Source organism: Cupressus sempervirens, chromosome 8, assembly GCF_028749045.1.
Source record: "Cupressus sempervirens isolate cs-2001-9-10 chromosome 8, ASM2874904v1, whole genome shotgun sequence".
In the NCBI taxonomy this organism is placed as follows: Eukaryota; Viridiplantae; Streptophyta; class Pinopsida; order Cupressales; family Cupressaceae; genus Cupressus; species Cupressus sempervirens.
In genome coordinates, this window is record NC_143125.1 from 572,094,953 (window position 1) to 572,118,474 (window position 23,522).

General features: G+C 34.8%; 2 protein-coding genes across 7 annotated transcripts in view; both read right to left on the minus strand.

Annotated features, from left to right (window-relative positions):
- LOC149543679 (uncharacterized) overlaps positions 1–23,522 on the minus strand; it is a 196,838-nt gene that overhangs the window by 19,607 nt on the left and 153,709 nt on the right. For 5 of the 6 annotated variants that reach the window (XM_089798437.1, XM_089798436.1, XM_089798434.1 and 2 more), the window contains 3 exons: positions 19,986–20,045; positions 19,838–19,889; positions 19,499–19,740 (listed from right to left, as the gene is read on the minus strand). The exons of the other annotated variant lie outside the window; for it this stretch is intronic. In XM_089798437.1, coding sequence (XP_089654563.1) covers positions 19,652–19,740; positions 19,838–19,889; positions 19,986–20,045 — 201 coding nt within the window. In that variant the 3' untranslated portion in view covers positions 19,499–19,651. Of the gene's footprint in view, positions 1–19,498; positions 19,741–19,837; positions 19,890–19,985; positions 20,046–23,522 lie in introns of those variants that run through there. 6 annotated transcript variants of the gene reach the window in all.
- Positions 15,658–18,303, minus strand: LOC149543680 (uncharacterized). Its single transcript, XM_089798433.1, has 5 exons — positions 17,323–18,303; positions 16,898–17,194; positions 16,662–16,786; positions 16,291–16,567; positions 15,658–16,183 (listed from the first exon to the last, which is right to left on the minus strand). Exons 1-5 carry the CDS (start codon positions 18,067–18,069, stop codon positions 15,968–15,970), a joined length of 1,662 nt encoding a protein of 553 aa, XP_089654559.1. The 5' UTR covers positions 18,070–18,303; the 3' UTR covers positions 15,658–15,967.

A 23,522-nucleotide genomic window follows, 5' to 3' on the forward strand; every position in this document is an offset into this window, starting at 1 on the left:
TACAGAAACATTGATATTATACACATTCTGATAGCATGATCAACCACATTTTGTATATGGATCTATGTATTTTGATGTATATTTGTGTAATTTGTCTATGGATACATCAACTTTGATATATATTTGTGCAATTTGTCTATGGATACATGTATTTTGATACTTATTATTGTCATTTATGTGCACAATGATATACATATTAATTTAGTATCTAGTATTGTTCAATTTATCGTGGATCATGTGTATTGTCCATGTTTATGGAATATTATTAATTTTTATCATGTTTGTTATAATTGATTCAAATGCAATAATTTGTGAATAACATTTTAACAACTTTTATTATCAAATTTGGATGCAATGTTTAATTTGAAGTGCTATGATGACATAAACACACTTGTTAACCTCCTATACAAGGTTCACATAACCCCAAATCTGATTTTAAACTCCATCTTCAACCTTGAAACTAACTCTTGGCTTCAAATCTAATCTCAACACACTTAAGGACTCCACTACTCAACTCTGGATTCTATTCCCAGCCACGAACTCATTCATAGACTCATAATCTATGATAACTAGACCTTCACTTTGTACATAACCTCAAGATATCCCAACTTAAGAGACTTGATTGGATCAAACCTTTTTAACTTGGTTCCCAATACTATTATTATATGAATAACATCTATACATTTCTCACATTGATCAGATTACCCATACTGATCCACTTAACAAAACTAGCTTCATTAATGCATACTATCATTTCACACCTTATATAGGTGTTTCCAACCTTGTATGGTCGTGCTCAAACCCCTAATTGACTCTTTGCACTCATTTTCACTTTGCAAGAAAAAGTTGCAACAATTTTGCAACTTTTGCAATTTTGAGCAATTTTTGCTACAACTTTAAATTCTTAATTAGACGAGTTCACCAAACTTGGTAAGGGGTTATCGATAGCCCGCACGAGCTTTGAGTTATGACCCTCGAAAGATTGACCTCGAAACGCACTTATAGCGCCTTGGAGTCTCCTCGGTACGAGGTGGCCGTAGACGATGGATGGTCTCCACGACCGTAACAAGGGTATCACTAGGGTTCATCCGCCCATCTGGAGCTAATGGCGCTGACAATTCAATGCCAAGATCAGCGGTTTCAAAGTTATGCTATGGTGCACCTATGAACTAAGGCACACTGCGAGTTTTGGCATCAAGCGAAATTGTTGTGTCGAATCCAAACGGAACATGATCTCTCGAAAATGAGATTGGTTATTTTAGGCATCGGCGTCACCGTCTTGTAGCATTCAACGTTTCATCGATAGCCCACACGAGCTTCGAGTCACGACCCTCGAAAGATTGACCTCGAAATGCACTTAGAGCACCTTGGAGTCTCCTTGGTACGGGATGGCCATGGACAATGGATGGTCTCCATTGCCGGAAGAAGGGTGTCACCAGGGTTTATCCACCCATCCGGAGCTAAAGGCGCTGACAATTGAATGCCAAAATTAGTGGTTTTAAAGTTACACTATGGTGCACCTATGAACTAAAGCACACTGCGAGTTTTGGCATCGACTGAGATCATTGTACTGAAACCAAACGAAAAATGATCTCTTGAAAATGAGATAGGTTAACCTATGACCCCTCGCAACACATTTCATGACAACGTATGTCCCTAGGGGCCCTACGACCCTTAGGGACACATGTTGGTTCTAATGCGTCGAGAGGGGTCACAAGTTCAACGCATTTCATGACAATGTATGTCTCTAAGGGCCCTGTGACCCTTAGGGACGCATTTGGTTGGTTCCAATGCGTCGAGAGGTGTCATAGGTTAACCTATGACCCCTCTCGACGCATTTCATGACAACGTATGTCCCTAGGGGCCCTAAGACCCCTAGGGATGCATGTGGTTGGTTCCTCGACACATTTCATGACAATGTATGTCCTTAGGGGCCCTAGGACCCTTAGGGACACATTCCTCTCGAAGCATTTCATAACACTGTATGTCCCTAGGGGCCCTAAGACTCCTAGGGACGCATTTGGTTGGTTCCAATGCGTGAACAGGGGTCATAGGTTCTCGACGCATTTCATGACAACCTATGTCCCTAGGGGCCCTAACCTATGACCCCCTTCGACGCATTGGAACTAACCAGATGCGTCCCTAGGGGCCCTAGGACCTATGACCCCTCTTGACACATTGGAACCAACTAGATGCATCCCTAGGCCCCTAGGGACATACGTTGTCATGAAATATGTCGAGGGGGATCATAGGTTAACCTATGACCCTTCTTGATGCATTTCATGACAACCTATGTCCCTAGAGACGCATTTGGTTGGTTCAAATGCATCAAGAGGGGTCATAGGTTAGACCCATTTCATGACAATGTATGTCCCTAGGGGCCCTACGACCCCTAGGGATGAATGTGGTTGGTTCTAATGCGTCGAGAGGGGTCATAACACATTTCATGACAATGTATGTCCTTACGGGCCTTAGGACTCCTAGGGACACATTTGGTTGGTTCCAATGCGTCGAGAAGGGTCATAGGTTAACCTATGACCCCTCTCAATGCATGTTGTCATGAAATGCGTCAAGAGGAGTCATAGGTTAACCTATGACCCCTCTTGACGCATTTCATGACAATGTATGTCCCTAGTCCTAGGGCCCCATTTGGAATGCGTCGAGAGGGGTCATAGGTTAACATATCACCCCTTTCAATGCATTTCATGACAATATTATATTTAATAATAATATAATACTGTATATTTTAATATAATAATATATTATTATTAGATTATATAACAATAATAATCATATATGTTACTAGATTATAGATTTAATAATAGTAATAACCATATATATTATTATATATAATAATAGTCATATAGTATTACTATATATATTTAATAATAATAATATTTATCATATACATTACTATATTATATTTAATAATAATACATATTACTATATATAATAATAATAGTTAATAATAATAGTTAATAATAATCATAATCATATGTAATAATAATATTAATGTCCACACTTCCCCTAAATAAATTTCCCTCTAAAACCCTCTAAAGTTTCCCTCTCAAATTTCTCCCCAAAATTGCAATTGGAAAATTTCTTCTCTCAAATTTACGTCCCTCCAAAATTGCAATTGGAAACTCTTTCTTCTTAAATTTCCCTCCAAATTTCTTCTCTCAAATTTCTCTCCTTCCAAAATTGCAATTGGAAAATCTTTCTTCTCAAATTTTCCTCCCTCCAAAATTGCAATTGGAAAATCTTTCTTCTCAAATTTCCCTCCAGGTAATTGTAAAAAGTCGCAGTGATTGGATACCCGATTTCATATTGGGTATCTAATTATAGATCGGAAACCCAATTTTATTTCGATTATTTGATTAGGCTTGGTATTTACCAAGCCTATTTGGTCAACCCAAAAAAACGTGTTTGAGAAGGGTTTCACTGACACTCAGACTTCGGGTAGCCATCTGACAATATTATTTTCATTGAAATTGAATGAAATGAAAAGGGTTTTTTTTATAACACTCTTGAGATTCTATCGATATAATTGCTATCAAATTCTGAGTTCGATAAGTATTTATTAGTTAATTTTCAATGAAGATGGTTGTAAAGTGTTGATTGACATACTGATTGAAAAATAGTTATAACTTTCAAATGGTATAACATTTTTTAAATCCAAAAGTTGCATCACATTCTATGCTTCCCCTTGTATGAGGAAAAAAAAAATTGGTAAAGTTTTCAATTAGTTAAGGTGATCAGACACAAGAATTTTTTTTTCTAAAAAAAATTTAGTAGAAAATTCATATTTAATTGTTTATTTGGAATAAAAATATCAAAAATATGTGTCACATCTAGGCGAGTCTACTTTTTATATCTATAATTATATTAAAAAATATTATCATTTGATTTTGATTAAGGTGGTCAGACATACACCTATTTTTTATTTTTGCCCTAAAATTTTCATAGTACCACATTAAAATTCAAACTTTTGACCAATCAAATATTTTTTTCTCCAAATAAGGCCTAGTAGTTTAGAAACTACATTCAATTTCCTATAGATTATTTTCTTACAACTTTTTGATATAAAGCCCAAAACCAATTTAAAATTATGTGTCAAGTTGAAATAACCTTGATTTGCTGATTTTTCACTGCCACTTAAGGCCATAGTTTGGTTGACCATGATCCTGCACATACCCATATATAAAATCTCTTTCTCTAATATATAAATAATAATGATCTGTGTGTGTGTGTGTGTGTGTGTGTGTGTGTGTGTTCACTAGAATTTATTTGACATAAGCTACAAAACATAAACACTCCCTCTTACTTAGGGAGGATAAACACATGGTTAGGTATTACCTCAATGTAATATAAGATTATCTGTGATCAGAAGATATTCAACATCTTGATATTACATTTGATATCATAAGTATTGACCTTCAGAATATCAACAAATGATATTCACCAGATAGTATATTCATAAGGTATGTACAGACGCATACTCAATGATGCTTACCATATGAATAGTCATGATCTGTTTAAGGAACTGAATCCACTATGCAAGTAATCATCTATAGTGATCTTCTCAGACATCATAAGATGTCCATCATAATAGAAGGTCGCGATCCATTTAAGGAACTTAATCCAACATGCAAATAATCTTTTATTGTGATCTACTTAGACATCATAAGATGTCCATCACAATAGAAGGCCATGGTCTGTTTAAGGAACTTAATCCACCATGCAAGATATCATCTATCATTATCTGCTTAGACATCATAAGGTGTCCAACATAATAGATGGCTATGGTCTATTTAAGGAATTTAATCCACCATGCAAGTTTACAATCTATTATAATCTGATTCAGACATGATAAAATGTCTATCACAATAGAAGGTTATGTTATTCAAAGGTTATGTTATCGATAACTTCTATAGATACTATTGGGAGGTTGGTGCTTTCGTCCCCTCTAGGTGGAGGTACTATTCAATATAGACCGATGGATTTGTGACATGTGCTTAACTGCCTCTCATAGATTCATGTCTTTGACTGTTCTGACATTCATTGATAGCTCGAGCTTTTGGTGTAACGGCAATGATGATTACAACAAGTGGCATAGGAGGTTGGGTTACAGGTTTAAATCCCTCAAACCATGCTAAGAGGGGGATTGTTGGGAGGTTGTCGCCTCCATCCCCTCTAGGTGGACGTACTCTTCAACATGGACCGATGGATTTGTGACATGTGCTTAACTGCTTCTCATAGATCCTTGTCTCTAGCTGTTGTGACATTTGTTGATAGCTCGAGCTTTTGGTGTAAGCGCAATAGTGATTCCAATAGATACAAGTGATAATCATTTGGAATTCATCACTTCGTCATGATGTACACAATGGTAGACCCATCAAAATCAAGCAATCACACACATGGATTTTCAAACTCCCTCTGAATATCAATATTCAGAGCTCCTCATCCAAAGTTAGTCAGACTCCCTTTGAATCTAATATCAATCTCCCTCTTTTTGCAAGACAATTCTTAGAAAAACAATCACAGCAAATAGTTGTTATAGTAATAAAAATCACCTATAACAATTATTCTCAATAATAATATCACTATAATAAGAAAAATAAAAAAATTGATACTATACTTAATGTATGATGAATCAATTTTATTACAATATTGGATGTAGTTATCATAATTTATTTTCATTAACATATTATAAATAAAAACAATAATTTTTCATACTTTATCAAACCCCATTTCCTATTACCTTAGTCTTTATTGCGTACAAGTTTGAAAATGTTCGATAGTCAAGGTCACACAGTCAAGGCCAGAATGCTCCCAAATGTTCAATAACATGGAATGTGATTTAAGATAATTTTGAGAAAAACTATTAGAGTAGTCTATGTAAGCCATACTAAAAACACATAAGAGTTGCATCAAATTGGTCATTTCAAAATTGCAACCAAACAAATGCCCATCTAAAGACATCACAAGGTCTCATCGATTTCTCCTTTTGTCATCTAAAACATCTAAACCGTCTCTTCTGACTTGGTCATAAAAATTGTCGCTACTCCTTTGGTGTAATTAAGAACTTGATACGAAAGCCCCTGTATTGAACCCTTATTATTGACCTAAGCACTATCATTAGTGATTATAACAACATGTGGCTCAGATGAGACTCACATTCATGCAGATTAAGTTATAGCACATGACACCCATCATATGTTGGTGGGACTTCTTTTCTATATGCCTTCCCATATTTTTTGTAGATTACCTTTATAAGTTTTCATGCCCTTTTTTAGTGATTACATGTCTTTGTTCACATAGATAGATCATTGAGCTTCCTCCCAACAACCCATTTTCTCAAATTGATATTGTTGCACAATGTCTGCATGATCCAATCTTGTTCATGCCTGGTCTGATTTGGTCCTATCAGAAAATCCTCAGCAAGCCTTACGTAGATGTGCCAAGAAGATCATAGGATCTCAACAACAGTACACAATTCTGATTCGACACTTTCATCTTAGTGGCCATCATCCCAATCATGATCAGTTCCGAGCACAAGATTGTGGTGTTCACCCAATATGATCACCTTCTCTGTTGACTCATTCTCATTTGTACAAACTGTAAAGATTGATTTCTGAAGAATATCTCTCTCAAACTTCTTTACATCTGTAACTAGGCTCTGATACCATGTTGATTTCCTAAGATTGCTACAGATGTAATGGTACTGCCAGTTTTGGTATGTGTTTTTCAATTGCAGCAATCAATTATATTTATATGGAGAATTGAGTTATAAATAGACATGTCTCTTTAGGGACATGTCCATTCATAATAATAATCATTGTAATGAAATATACACAAATTAGATATATATATATATATATATATATATATATATATATATATATATATATATATATATATATATATATATATATATATATATCTTCACTAGAATTTATCCAACATAAGCTACAAAACATCAATAATGGATAGGGCTAAAGAGTTTGTAAAAGAATACTACGAGGAGGACAACCTCAAATATGGCCCCAGATGGAAAATTATTGATAAGAAATGGAACAATCAGCTCCAACAACCCATCCATGCGGTGGGGTACTTTCTCAACCTTTGTTTTTGCTTCTCTCCATTGTTAAAGATGATTAAATTTATTTCAGAATTGACTATATATGTTGTTTTCAACTATTCATAATATGGTTATAGGTAATCATTGTACTTTTCTGTGGATTGTAATCAGAATATTGATAATCTTGAACTTGACAAATATGAAGGTGATGCTAAATCAATATTAAAAATATTGATCATAAATTCACATGTCTGAATTTTATCTAATGGTATTCAATCTCCAAGAGAATTATGTTGTAATAATGACTAGTGCATATATTTGTAGCTTATATATATATATATATATATATATATATATATATATATATATATATATATATATATATATATATCAATGAAGTTTGAACTCCAAGTAGTATGCACTGATAGATTATTGTGTACACCTTGAGGTTTGATCTTCATTGGCATATATATATATATATATATATATATATATATATATATATATATATATATATATATATATATATATATATATATATATATATATGTATGTATGTATGTATGTATGTATGTATGTATGTATGTATGTATGGAGGAGGCGGCATGTTGATGAATAAACATGCCTCCTCATAGGAGACATGTCTATTGATCAACATGTCTTTTATACATACCCCTTCATTAACTTAACATAACCAATTGTTATTAGTGGTTATGCAAACACAATATAACAAATACAAACCCAATGATTACTGGCCATAATAATAATTCAAATGCATCATGATCAGTGGCTATAATATGAAGTCTAATCCATAGTTTCAAATACCAATCGATGGCTAGCAGTATTAAGCCCGATCTTGCAATACAAAATTCCAATAATATTCGATCTATCATGTATATCGATCAATATGATTTGATCATTTTCAAGCATGATGTAAATTTGCAGCGATATAATTGGAACATATTTGATCTGATTATATGGATGATCAATTTGCTTTAACAATAAGATCAACATCATGATCTAAGTATGTATATGTATCAATAGACACAATGTATATTGATACATCTACATGCATACAATCATCTTGTTATATTGATCATATTATTATGCATATTTATCTAATCGAAGCTACCAATTTGAACACTCCCTCTTAACTAGGGAAGATGAAGGTTTGGCCAAGTAACTAGTGATATCACCTTACTAGTGATATCAGAAGATATGGTATGCTTCTTAAGATTGTCAAGTCACATGACATTCTTCATAACATATCTTCATTATGGTATGTGCACTGGCCTCAAGTCTCATGATGTCTATCGTAATAGATCATGGTATATCCATGGACACACTTATCCACCATTATTATCTCTTAAGGTCCATAATGATCTTCAACTAATAGCAAGTCTCATGATATCTATCAAAATGTCCAAGAGGTACCATCATGACATGTCCACGGATATCAAGTCATATGATATCCATAATGAGAGTGAGACTAATCATTGTAAAGTCATCATCTTACTATGTCAAAATACAAGTGTTCATTATTTAAAAGATCGTCACATTTAAATAATGTACACAAGGGGGCCCATAAAGTCATGGACTTACACATCTGACAAAAGAGTTTACACATTAAACATCTTTCGAAAATATACATTAGACAAATAAATAATTTGAGATTCAATCTTAGTAATGAGTTACATTTTTAGTCATTCCAAGTTTCTTCCTAAAGTGTTCAACTTTTACTCTGTGAAGAGGCTTGGTGAGAATGTATTTTGTCTAATCACTTGTACTAATATACTCTAACTGAATCACATCCTTTTCTGCCATGTCTCTCACATAGTGGTAAGGAATCTTTCTATGTTTTGATCTATCATGGAGCACTAGATTCATTGAAAGCTTTATACAACTCTAATTATCACAATGGATAATAGTAGGATTCAGTGGCTCGCCAAATAATGCCACAAGTGATTCCTCGAGCCATACTACTTCTCTTGTTCTCATGGAGGTTGCAATGTACTCGGCTTTTGTTGAGCTTTGTACTACTAAAGATTGTTTCCTGCTGATCCAAGAAACCACAACCAATCCTAAATTGAAGCAACAACCTGATGTGTTTTTCCAATTGATTACACTTCCAGCCTAATCTGAATCAGAGTATCCATGTAAACCTAGGTCTACAATTTGTATTTGAGACCATATCCAATGGAAACTTGAAGGTATGTCAATATATGCTTCAAAACAACAGGGTGTATCTCCTCTGGTTCACAAATAAACTGGCTTAGAGTGTTCACTGCAGAACAAATATCAAGTCTTGTGTTAACCAAGTACGTTAATGATCCAATTATTTGTCCACAAAGAGTAGGATCTACAAATTTTACTTTTATTTTTGCTTTTTTATGTTTTTGTAAGTTAGTTTCCATAGCTATAGACAAGGGTCTACAGTCCAACATCCCAAATCTCTTCAGAATATCAACAGTATACTTTCCTTGATTGAGAGTGACACCGTTTAATTTATGCTAGACTTCCAATCCAAGGAAGTAATGTAAACTACCCAAGTCCATATCAAATTTTGAGGCCAAGTCCTTACATTGAGTAATAAGGTGATCTTCTCCTATGATTAGCAAGTCATCAACAAATAAAATAAGTATTAACATATCACGTTTAATTACCTTAAGATAAAGATTTGGATTTGTGTCATTCTTAGAAATTCCTAGTCCCATAAGATAGTTATCAATCCTTTCATACCAAGCTCCAGGGCCTGTTTAAATCCATAGACTTTTTTCAATTTGCATACATGTGAATCTACATTATGTATCACAAAGCCTTCAAGCTGTTCTATATAGACTTCTTCAATGGTCTCATTCAAGAATGCAATTTTCACATCCATTTGATGGTTCTTCCAGCCTTTATTTGTTGCAATAGCTATTACTCCTCTAATAGGGGTGTACTAGGCAACAAGAGTAAACGTCTCTTCATAATCAATACCTCTGGCAATAAAACGAGCTTTTTGTTTCTCTATATTGCCATCTGCAACATGTTTGATTTTGAAGAGCCATTTGGAAGAGACAACAAATTTCTCTTTTGGTCTAGGTACTACATCCCATATATCATTTTTTACAATGGACTGATACTCTTCAATCATAACATCTTTCCATACTTGATGTTTGAGAGCTTCTGTATTATTGGGTGGTTCTGAATTAATGATCTCACTCATCAGCACAACATAGCTGGAAACAGTCTATAGGGTCTCTTACATCTGTAAAAGTTCCTTTGGGTGCTACATAATTTTCAGCTTTCTCGATCATCTTCTTGGCCCAAAGTGGTCTCTTTTTGTTGTCGATGGGATCTTATCTAGATCATATTGATTTTCATTTAAGGTTTCTTCAAGAAACTCCCTCTAAATCACAGGAGCAAGATCATCCTCTATGTCTTTAGGGGAATCTTGAATTTCAATCTCATGAGAGCTCTTAGATCTTTTGAAAGCAACATCTTCCTCAAAGGTGACATCTCTGCTGAGTTTAATTTGTTTGTGTCCAAGTATGTATATTCTATCTAGGCTTTCGATGTTTCACTATAACCCACAAAATACCCTTTTTTCCATGGGTTCTAATTTAGAGATGTTTTCATTAGGCACATGGATGTAGACAAGGAAACCAAAAATCCTTAAGTGACTTATATCAGGTCTTACTCTAGTAAATGCTTCTTCGGGAGTTTTGTTATCTAGATGTGAGTGGGGACATTTATTTTGAATGTAGACAGTTGTCCTAGAGGCTTATGCCCAATATGAATTTTCTATATTTTGGTCATACCACATTGCTCTAGTAGCTTTTACAATAGTTCTATTCTTTCTCTTAGCAACACCATTTTGTTATGGATTGTAGGGTACACTAAACTCCCTCTTAATCCAAACATTTATACAAAATTCGTTAAAAAAATTCTGTAAAAAAATTCTAAAGTGTATTCCTTCCCATTATCTATTCTCGGAACTTTGGTTTTCTTCCCGGTCAATTTTTTTGTAAGAGCTTTAAACTCCTTAAACCTTTTAAGGATTTCTGCCAAGTCTTTACACTTAAGAAAATAGATCCAGGTCTTTCTAGAAAAATCATCTACAAAGATTACATGATTTAAGAAACCACTAGTAGAGGGTACAAACATGGGTCCACATAAGTCAAAGTGGACTAAATCTAATACATTTTTGGATTTACTAAAACTATTTTGAAAGGTCCTCTTTGTATTCCTTCCTAGGGCACACCTTGTGCATGCTCCTTATGAATTTGTTTTGCTTTGGGCAACCCTGTCACCAATTTTTCTACTAAAGGTGGGCACAACAAATGAATATGTCCTAATCTTTGATGCCAAATTTTATTTGAGTCATGGGTCTCATGAATAAGATCTTGATTTATGTCTGTGCAAAGTTTGTAAAGATATCCTTGTCTTATACCTATAGTTTGTGATTTTTATGGTGCAGTTCTTTGGCCATGCCAAAACTTTTTCATACATAAAGGTAACCCTATATCAGTTGTCTTAAAGAGCAAAGATGGACATAAGGTTCCTCATTATTCCCAACACAAACAATACTCTAGTGAGTTGTAGAGAGATGCCAAACTTCAAATTTATGGTGGAAGTTCTAACCCCCTTTACTCATTGTGTGAAATCTTCCCCGATAGTTACTTCGACAATTTCTTCTACCATAGTATCTGAGTAATATTTGAATCTCATGGTGTCTCTCGATGAACCACTATTAATCACTCAAGTATAGAGTTTCTTTAATACTTGGCTTGATAATGTTGAGTAGAAAACAAATTTCTTAGAATTATGTTCTATATTTGTCTTTCCAACTTTAGCAAAGGATGCTTGTTGTTTTGTTTTATCAGGGCACTTGATTGAATTGTGTCCATATGGATCACATCTAAAACATTGTGTTTGGGAAATGTATTTCCTCTTCTTGGACGACACATTTCCATAAGTATTCTTCTTTCTTTTGAGATTTTTCTTCTTTCCTTTCTTATGAGAATTTGTGTTTAGCAAATGAATATCCTCATCTATTGAACTTGATTGTTTCCTCTGTTCATCAGTTTAGATTCTTCTTGTAAACAATATGCTCTCAATCTATCAAATTCAAGGAGTTTTTCCCTTGCACTTATTCCCTAAATAAATGATTCCTATGTATATGATAGGCCACCTAGAGCTATTAATGTTAACTCTTTGCTATCAATTTGATTTCAAACTATTGAGAGTTAATCTCTTAGTTCTGTGATTCTCATGAAATGTGTAGTGATTGACTCTCCCTTTTTCATTATTACATGATTAAGTTGCCTCTTTAGAGAAATGATTCTACTTGTGTTATTTGTTTCAAATGTGTTTTCAAGATATTTAAGCATTAGATATACAGTATCTTGTTTTGATTAGATAGGTACTATATGATCCCTAACTGCATCTACAACAAGTTTCGTAGCCTTTTTGTTGTTCTCAATCCATTGAGCTTTCTCAAGATCATTCTCTAGTTCTGGTTTGTTTTATTTCACAAAAGAGTCAAATTTATTTTCTTTTGAAATCATCATGATTCTAAATTTCCATGATGTAAAATTGGTTGCACCTTCAATATGATCCTCAAATCTGTTTACACTTGACATTATGAAGAGTGGAATGTGATTTCAATTTCAAGAGGGAAAATGCTTAAGTTTTGAATAATCTAATTTCTCAAATTTAATCGGATCTTCCTTAGCGAGTCTCTGATGCCCTGTTAAAGATTATTAAATTTATTTCAGAATTGACCATACATGTTTTCAAATTTTCAGAATACGATTCTAAGTGATCATTGTACTTTTGTGCAAATTGTAATTAGAAATTGATAATCTTGAACTTTACAAATATGAAGGTGATGCTAAATCAATATTGAAAAATATTGATCATAAATTCAGAAGCCTGAATTTCATCTAATGGTATTTGATCTCCAAGAGATTCATGTTGTGATAATGATCTGTCCTTCAAATATATATATATATCTGCAGTTATGGACTGCACTTCAATTAAATCTCAATATGAAGAATATATATATATCAATGAAGATTGAACTCCAAGTAGTATGCACTGATAGATTACTGTGTGCATCTTGAAGTTTGATCTTCATTGGCATTCATATATTTACATGTCAAGAGGAGGAGGCATGTTGATAAATAGACATGCCTCCTCATAGGAGATGTGTCTATTCATCAACAAGTATTTTATACATACCTCTTCATTACCTTAGCATAACCAATTGTTATCAGTGGTTATGCAAACACATTATGACAAATACAAAACCAGTGATTGGCGGCTACAATGATAATACAAATGCATCATGATCAGTGGCTATAATATGAAGCCTGATCCATAGGAACAAATATCAATCAGTGGCTGTCAATATGAAGCTCGATCTTGCAATACAAAATGCCAATAATATCGGATCTATCATGCATCTCGATCAATATGATTTGATCATTTTGGAGCATGATGTAAATTTGCAGTAATATACTTGGAACATATTCGATATGATTTTATGATGATCAATTTGCTTCAACAATAAGATCAATATCATGATATGATTTCAACTACTAAGTATGTATGTATATGTATCAATATACGATGTACATTGATACATATACATGCATACAATCATCTTGTTATATTGATTATATTGTTATCCATATTTATCTAACTGAAGCTACCAATTTCAACATCCACCCTATGGGGATCCCAATGGAGAGGTCATGAAGGGCTTCATTGATTGCATACAAAGGATGGTACCTAATTTTGGGGTGAGAGACCTCATTGTGGCTGAGCTGGAAGTGTATTCTGATGCATTGGGAAAGCTATTCTTCTCAAACTTGGCAAGAAGAGGAAGGAACATGCAAACCCCAGGTACAATATTTGGACATTTGGTGTCTTTCGCATGATTGATAGGTAAATAAAAACTAAGTTACTAAAATATGTTTTCACCTTGATTTCTATCACTTTACTATTTATCTTGCAGGTGCTTAGTGGCAAAATCGGGGTGGAAATGTTCCAAATGTGCAAAAACTTGCCCTATGCATCTTATGTCAGCCATGTAGCTCATCCAGTTGTGAGCGTCTGAAGCTTATTTGAGGCCATTCACACGACAAAGAGGAACAAGTTAGCACAAAGACACCTCAATGACCTTGTTTATGGCATTATAACCTTAAATTGTGCATAAGAAAGGTAGAGTTAACAAGAATTGGTCCACTTGATTTGGAATTACATAGATCCCTACTGTTATTGGTCATCACAAAAGCAACCTCTGTTGTTCATAGACGACGAGATCTATGATTTGGAGAGGCAAGTTATGGAGGAAGGTGGATCCGTAGTGACATTGAGGAGGATGCGAGCACTAAGGGTGAAGAGGATGCAAATGATTAGAAGGCATTGCCAGTGTAAGCACCATCTACATCTAAGAAGGAGGTCCAAACTCAGCCACAATAGTCTTCCGGGGCTAGATTCCCTCCCACTCCAATAGTTTTTACTAGAGCTGTTGGGAAGGGGAAGACGAAGATATAGCCTATTTTGAAATCGTACTTGACATTTGTATTTGCTTATAGTTTTACAAAGATAATTTGCTATTTTTAGTTTTCTTTAGAGTTCAAACTATCAAACTATAGCTATGAGCCATCAACATTCCACACAAGGATACAATTTTGTATCCTATTTGCATTTATATATACCTAGATCAGCTTGTTTGGTTGGTTTACTCATTTACTGACTCATTAGATGCATCTTGTTATTGAATTTTGCAAAAAAAAGCATTTCCAATTAAATTAAAGCAATTTTTGGAAGTTCCTGATGTTTTCCCGATAAGTTCCCAGCTTATCTTTGATATTTGCTGATTTTGATTTTTTGGCCCTGGCCAATAATTTGCCAATAACGACAAGTTCAACTATGGGAATGACCTTACGAACTTGAGAACTGATTATGATATCACTCTTAACCTCCTTGAACCACCAAAAACTAGGTGCTCCTGCACCAAACATAAATCTCTAGGGGTTCTCAAACACTAACATAGAGATAACAATGGGTGATATTCAAGATTGCTATGTGAACAAAACAATCATGTAGAAAAAAAAACTTATGTTAAAAGAAGTTAAACCCGCGTGGGAGCATGGTGAAAAAGAATAATTAGTATCCACAATCAAAGGAAAGGACAAAATTCTAATTGCTCAACTGAGAACCAACTCATCATTTGAGATGTGAAACTAGTAGATGGAAATTTCCCAAAAGAGGAGTGGGACGTTATAGAGGGTGGAAATGGGGTGCAATCGGGCTGACATTTTATCTTAGTTGTTGATTCGTGACACGAATCCGATTCGGGCACGTGAATCGGATCCGTGGATTTGGGATTTTTTTTTTTTTTTACCAATTATGATTCGTGGAGGATTCATGCATATATATATATATATATATATATATATATATACACACACACACACTAAAAAATAAGAGAAATATACATAATTCTAAAACTAAATCATTTCATAGTATGAATCTAGTATACTTGATCAATGACATTGATAATTAATCTATTTTCACGATTATAAAGAAAATCAACACATTCACATTGAATTACTGAAAGTGAAAGTTTGTAACATTCAAAATATAGATCATTAAACTTAAAGTTTATAACATGATTTACTCATAAAAGAGTCAAGAGTCAACACTAAAGTTTTTTATTTAATCATCAAATGGATTTTCAAGAAAATCCGCATCAGAGGGGTACTGGTGAGCTGCAAGTGCTGCATCTGTATCAATAGAGGAACCCAAACCACTAGTAGTAGAGGGGATTGTTAACTCATAATCCTCCTCCTCATCATCCACATCAATCAAAGTGGATCTAGCAAGATCTCATATGGTCATATCTAAATCAAGAGTCTCGGGTGCTACATCCCAAAGCTTTTCGGGCCCCTTCTTGTACTTAGGATCCGTCCGTGACAACAAGCGCAAATTGTTGTGAATGAACACAAGGTCTTCTGATTTTTTTGGAGCCAACCGGTTGCATTTGATTGAGTGGATAAAGGAGTAAGTACTCCTATTCCGCTCAGTGGCAGAAGAGCTGGCAACCTAAAGAGAAATTAAAAATTATCAATACAACAATCAAGATAGATAAATTAAATAATAAATTCAAGGAATTGAGAATGTTAACCTTAAGCTTAATTTTACAAACTTACTTGGGATAGGACCTTTATGGCAAGAGGTTGGAGGTACGTGAAGGCTTGCCCATGAAGGTACCACCATTTGATGGCACCCATCCTGCTTTGGTCTGCTATGGCAATAGGGTCGAAATCCTCACTTGAGTTGAAAGCAACAAATTCACTCCTCACAATTGCCCCAATCTCTGGATCTTGGAATATCTTAGCTAGTGCCCTCTTATACCCATCTGCAACCTCTGCATCTCTAAATGGTGGCACTCTACCTGGAAGGCAAAGTACATCTGCACTATAGTACCTGGGGATAACAAAAGACAATTGAACACTATAAAATATCAATAGCACAAACATTGGATAAAATAAGCACAAACATTTGATAAGAACTATAGTACCTCGAGGATAGAGCATATGCAAGGAGGTGCAAAGGTGTGGTCATCGTGTTCCATCGATGATGAACAATTTTTTCCACCTTCTTGTAAAGGGTGTCCTCAGGATCATTCTCCCTCCTCTGTATGACCTAAGATATGAAATATGAATAATAATTATAATTAGTGAATATGTTAATTTAAAATTTAGAATCTAGATATCTCTCAAATAAAAAATTGTTGTAAAAGAGCGTAAAACTTACCATTTTAATTTTTTCCAGCATACTATCCATGGAATCATAAATATCCCCAAGGCATGGCTCATCACTATCTGCGAAGCGAAGCATTGCCATTATTGGATCGGTGATTTCCAACACATAACTCACAAGACCCCACCAATCCTCATCTAGTATCATTCTTCTCACATTTAAAGCCCTTGCTATATTGGAATTCTTCCAAATGCCCCATTGGGGGCTAATGACCATATGCTTCAATGCTTCTTTTACCTTCACAAGTCGTCTCAAAACAATTGTGTGAGAGGCAAAGCGAGTTTCAGCAACCTAAGAACATGTTAAACTCAAGTTAGTAAAACATTTAAAAACTAAAACATGTTAATGTAAACAACAACAAAAATTAATAATTGTGGAATCCAATAATATTCAATTATATATTAAATATAAAAATTTACCTTCAATAACTCCAAGTCCGAGAAACTCCTAAAAATTGCTTGTGACATGTGGTGATTTGTCACAAACATTTGAATCTCTTCAGCTTCCTCATATATCATTTTCACCCAATCTATTTCGGTGCCAATTGCTTTCATCACTAAATTGAGAGAGTGGACGGTGCATGGTGTCCAAAAGATATGATCATATCTAGACTCTACAATTATCCCTGCAGCCCTGCAAACTTTTGCATTGTCCATGACCACTTGGACAACATTATCAGGACCCACAGACTCTATGGCATCAATGAGAATGCGTGAAATAAATTCTGCATCTTTCACTTGCCCTTCACAATCAACTGCCTTCAAGAACATTGCCCCCTTAGGGCATACAACAATAACATTGATCAATGGACGGTTTCTACAATCTTTCCAACCATCTGAAATAATAGACACACCCGATTGAACCCAAAAATCTCTTATTGGTTGAAGTTGAGCCTCTACATTTTTCCTCTCATCATGTAATATGGTAGTGCGCAACTTCTCATAACCAGGCGGTTTGTAACCATGGGGTGCATCATTTATTGCTTCCACCATCTCCCTAAAATAAGGTGATCTAGCAAAATTAAATGAAACACCATTTGCAATTAAACAATGTCCAATTTTGTGATCAGCAATGTCTCTCTTTTCAATTTGGAATGCCCTATCTAGTGGGCCTCTCTTGCGGGTGAGTGGAGATGGGTCTTCATCTTCATCATCTGTAGTTGGCATAGGCAAAAAAGGATGTGTTCTTGTCTTTGTTTGATCAGATGATGGTGTTGGTATATTTTTTTTTTGGAAGCACCACGTTTTGCTTTTGCAACTGCTCTATCAGCATCATCTTGTTCTTTTGCTAATGCTGCTATTTGTGCAGCTGGTAATCCCTTCTTATCACTACCTTGACACATGTGAATTCCTTCACCCGCAGGGCCCAAAAAATGTAGTTTCACTCGGGAATAGGAGCTTCTATGTTGTATGTTGCAAAAATTACATTTCCATATGTATGCCCCACCCCCAGGACATTGTGCAACTCTTGTTGTGTGTCTCCATAAAGGAGACCCCTTATCAATTTTGAAGCTTGGTGATGCAGCCCCACCCCCACCCACTGAGCCTTGACTACTCGTTCTATTCTTGCAATCTAGAAAAAAAAAGTGAAAGAAAACCATGCTTCACACTTGCACAAAAACTTGAAAATTTGGAAAACTAAAACTAAATCAATAATCTATGAAAGAATTCAAGAATATGGTTGAAATGCATACCTTAAACACTTCTTGCAAGGTATTTGAAGCTCCACAACCGATCTCCTTCGAATCCAAGCACTTCACTTCAAACTAGCAAGTATGAGAGAGCAAAATGAGAGAGCAAAATAGAGAGCAAATGAACTTGCATTGTGATTTAGAGGGTCATTTTTAGGGTTTAGGGCCTTTATGGCAAAAAAAAAACATTAAAAAATGATAATGGGCTCACGTTTTTGCAAGTTCCTCTTGTCATTGCCGCGGATTCACGCGGATCCGCGCGTGGATCCTCGAGGATCCGGGCAGGATTCATAATCCTGGCTGTGGATCCGTAAGGATCCGCGGGCCGCGGATCCTTACGGATCCACAAGCAGTATTACAAATCCTGCCCAGATCCTCACGGATCCATACGTGGATCCGGATCCAAATCGGACCCGAGTCCGGATCCGGCCATTTCCAGGCGAATCCGGTAACTAAGCAGTTTATCAAAGAATGTGTATCTTATGAAGATATTCACAACTAATACAGACATAACTTACAGGTGAATAGTCTGAATGAATGTTTTGAAGGGGCAAGATTACACAAAACAACAATTTTCTTAATGCAGATCCACAACAAAAGGGTCAACTTGGCGAAATTTCAAAAGGCAGATTAATTAGTTTTCTCTTGGTCCCTTAGACTGCTGGTCTTGTGGATGACATTAAATTCCTTCATCCATTCATTCCAAAAACAACAATAGGTAAATAATGAAGGATTTGCAGCTCTATACTAGGCTCTAAAATTTGTGGGAATGCTATACATGGGGTTAGAAGATCACACACTCCCATTACAGGGAGAGAAGATACACACGTGGAATACAAGTATTTAAAGCTACATGAGGATTTAAGAGAGTATACACACATGTAATGGAAGAATTTAAAGCTACATGAGACAATAGGAATCCTTAGATAAGGTCAAATATGAGTCATCGCAATGTTTCTTGGTACAGTGTTTCACATTAAATGATATGGGCATATCAATATTTGAAGTTAAAAGAAGAATTACAGTTTCCTCATAATGTGTGAACCTGAGTGCATCATCTATGCTTTGGATTTGAGAAATGCCACCATATTCTGCACAATGCCTTTATTATAGGGATTCTTAAATTTCTTTCCAGCGAAAGGTCGACCTGAAAGAATAATCAAAAGACAAAAAAATATACTCAGGTCTACACATTATGGAATTATAATCAGAGTGCCAACACTAGACTATTATATGAAGCACACCTGGCTCAGGAGGAGTTTCAACTTGAAACTCTGGATATTTCTCCCAATTCACCTGTAAAAGAAAATATTCGATAAACAAATAAGAATGGCAATCTCATTGAAAACAACAAAATAATGGGAGGATAGGAAATAAGAAATATGTGATTACCCATTCATCTGTTGTGATATTGAGACATATACAATACAAGTGCCAAAAGAAGAAGGGTACCTGCCAAATAAATCAAGAATTCAATTTTAGCCCGAAATTCAGAATTTTTCTAGAATTTCATACACATATAACTGGAAACAAATGCAGTTTGTTGATCTGCTCAAACAGCTAGTTTCCAATCCATAGCTTATCTCAATGACAATCTCCCTGGTTAAATTTGGCTTTTGGTAGGGCAGGGTTGTCTCTCATTAGGATTTCTAACAGACAGTTTTCCATTTTAGTCAAGAAGCCAGCAATTGATTCCACTTTTAGAGTTTTCATTGAAGCACCATTAGCACTTTACGTGAGTAGCATGCCATCTCCTTATTTGACCTTCAATCAAGCATTCATTGAAAGCCGATATCTCAACCACAGTACCAGGAAGAGCTGTAACTTACTAAAATTTGAAACAATTCTTAATTTCTTGTTAAGGGCTTGGTTGCCAATAAATGTTCAAGACTGGAAAGTTATGCCACCATACACGAAATCATCAATCAATCACAGAAGGGATGCCTCCAAGAGCTGACTGAGAACATCAATCACAATCAATGTTATCCTCAGTCACCAGGTACATATCCGTGTAGGTATTCCACATGAGATGCTGATGCCATGAAGCTTAGGAAAGAAAACTTGCACCTTTCTCATAATGTATCCACAACCAACATATGTACTTACATATAGAAAATGGATGCACTATTGATTATGATATGAACACCTTTCAAATCCTTGAAAGAGATACTTATGCCACTAGATTTCCTTTCAAGTTGCGCAATGCCCCTGGATCAGCTAGAGCGATTTCTCTACCATATTTCATCTCTTTCTTTGAGTCTTTATCTATATTGTTGATGTTCTGTATTGCTTTCCACAAGCTGAGTTTGTTCATTATAACAGTATTAATGACATGAATTTGTACAGTAACATTTCCACCAATTTAATCAACAACCAGCTTTAATCTTTATGCAGAGATGACACAGGTATGCTTGTTTTTATCAAGACACAAATAATGGTCTACATGCAAACATTGTTTCGTCAGGGCCACCATGGGCTCTGATATGACTAAGGGTGTAATTTTAGTATTTCATTATAGTAACACATGATCAATAAAATGGAAATAAGAAATTCTAAAGAACAAAAGATTGTACACAATATATTGTGCCTTATTTAAGGCACAAAAAATAGTACATGCCATGTACTTTTTTATGCAAAATTATCATGGAAACAACTACCGTTCTTGACACATTCAATCACACAAACACAAATGATGTGTCGCCCAATCACCAACCCAAATTTATCCTCTTTAACATTCTTTTTCATCCTGTAACACCAAGTGTGATATCCCTGTCAAAATAAATCCATATATATATATATATATATATATATATATAGGAATAATAAATAAATAAATTATTAACAATGTTATAGTTATAATATTGATAATATTACCATAACTATTGCAAAATATATTAGTATTAAATATGGGAATTAAAATTTAACGATAGAATATAATATTTAGATTAATAATCTAAATATATTATGCATTGAAGTAATAATTTTAATATTAATACATCTGATATTATCTATATTATTAATATAATTATATTATCTATATAATATAATTGATATTTATGTAAAGACATGACACTTAGATTTAAAGTGTATAAATAGAATTAAAAAATTTGATAGATATCATGCTGACTTGATATCTGTTGTGTATCAATATGCTCTTTATGAGATAATCACGGTGGATGTTCTGGGACGTAATATCCATGGACATGCCATGATATGTTATGGTACACATAATATGGCATAATGTCAATGCACATACCATAACAAGAATATATGAATTACGAAGACTTGATGTTCTGTATACTCCTTGATATCACGTAGTAGGTGATATCTAAACCAGTTCATACTTAGTTATCTTCCCTAGCTAACAGGGAGTGTCAAATTTAATATTGTCGGTCAGAATTTAAGGATAAACTGGTGAACTATGTGAGCATGTACATACACATACACATAGAAATATATGTATATACAGGAATGATCTTGTCATGAAGTTATCGTTGCGTTACATTGCCAAATCCAAGTATGGAAGCCTGAGAAATCGGATTATATTCATCTCTCTTGAATCGGGCTTTCTATTGCTGATTAATATTGATTCTGTATGCTTCAGCATGAATCGTGTGTATAATTCACTACAGATCAAAGGGTATTAATGAAGGATGTTTAGTGCATAAACATAACCAATCACCATCGGTTGGTTAGTAAATAGTTCATAATTATCGGGTCCGTTTGATTAATACATCTTAATGATTGTGTATCTTCAATGAGATATAATTCCGAACAGTCATGACTATTCCTTCAATGCTTCTTGGTGGCTATTTATATGCAAATGGTTCATGAGAGAATATCATCGAAATCAATAAATGATAATTATCTCTTCAGATCGGGACTGCAGTACAGTAATAGAATTACATTCAGACTTTGCATTCAGTTTTGCAGAATTGAATTAATTCATATCCACACTATCTTGATTATTGGTATTAGAGCCAGGCTAAGGAAGATCCAATTAAATTTGAGAGTTCAGATTATGCCAATGTCGCAGTCTTGAGAGATCAGTGCTCTCTCAATGTGTGCCAATGAGGCAGCCTTGCAGCAGCGAATAGAAATTCATCATGAAATAACTATGGTCCATTATGAAGGAGCCAAACAAATTCAATATGCAAAATCATAATATTCATTTGGCAGTTCCAAATTCCTTATACCTGCACTAAAAGTTGATTAAAGGTTAATAAGAACCAGTGCTTAGCGTGTCATTTGGTCTTCTATATAAACATTGATGACACACAAAGTGTCTAACTGATACAGAGATCGTTGTAGCAATCACAATAATAACTTCCAGACCTCATGATCACGGATGTGCATACCAAAAGGATTCCTCACCAAAAAAAAAAATTGATTCAATGAAACACCACATACTGATAATGTCCCAACAAGATGTTAGCGATAATGTCTATTTCATAGCTATATCAAATGCCATGGCTCGAAGGATACCAAATGCTTGCTAACCGCCAACAAAATATTCAATGAACCTCTTGCCGCTGAAGATTGAAGATACCCTTGTCAGGACCAATGCCAACAGGCACACAACTTCCACATGGAAACACAACCAATGAATAGGAGTGGTGACAATTACCATATGAAGCCATTCCACCTTCAACCACTTTCTTAGCATCAAAGAAATGTGATTGACATAAACTGTGAAACAAAGGAACAGTTGCTTGCATATTCACATGAACAAAGGGAAAGTCAATACAGTGAAATGAATAGAGCATAGAGTGATATAACAGAACATCAATTTAATGGATCAATATGGCATAATAAATCATTCACCAATACATTACGAGGCATCCATATAATATAGTAGAAGTTGACATTACATATACAAATGAATTGCAAAGAGAAGTCTGTAGGAAGATTATGCATATAGCGCACACC

What these genes read in the sequence shown, in the direction of transcription:
- LOC149543680 (XM_089798433.1), bottom strand. Translation starts at nt 18,069, where the DNA reads ATGCCAACTACAGATGATGAAGATGAAGACCCATCTCCACTCACCCGC. An exon ending in CGGACTTGGAGTTATTGAAG is followed by an intron (nt 17,195 to 17,322) that starts GTAAATTTTTAT and finishes ACATGTTCTTAG; the next exon opens with GTTGCTGAAACTCGCTTTGC. An exon ending in CCATAAAGGTCCTATCCCAA is followed by an intron (nt 16,184 to 16,290) that starts GTAAGTTTGTAA and finishes ATTTCTCTTTAG; the next exon opens with GTTGCCAGCTCTTCTGCCAC.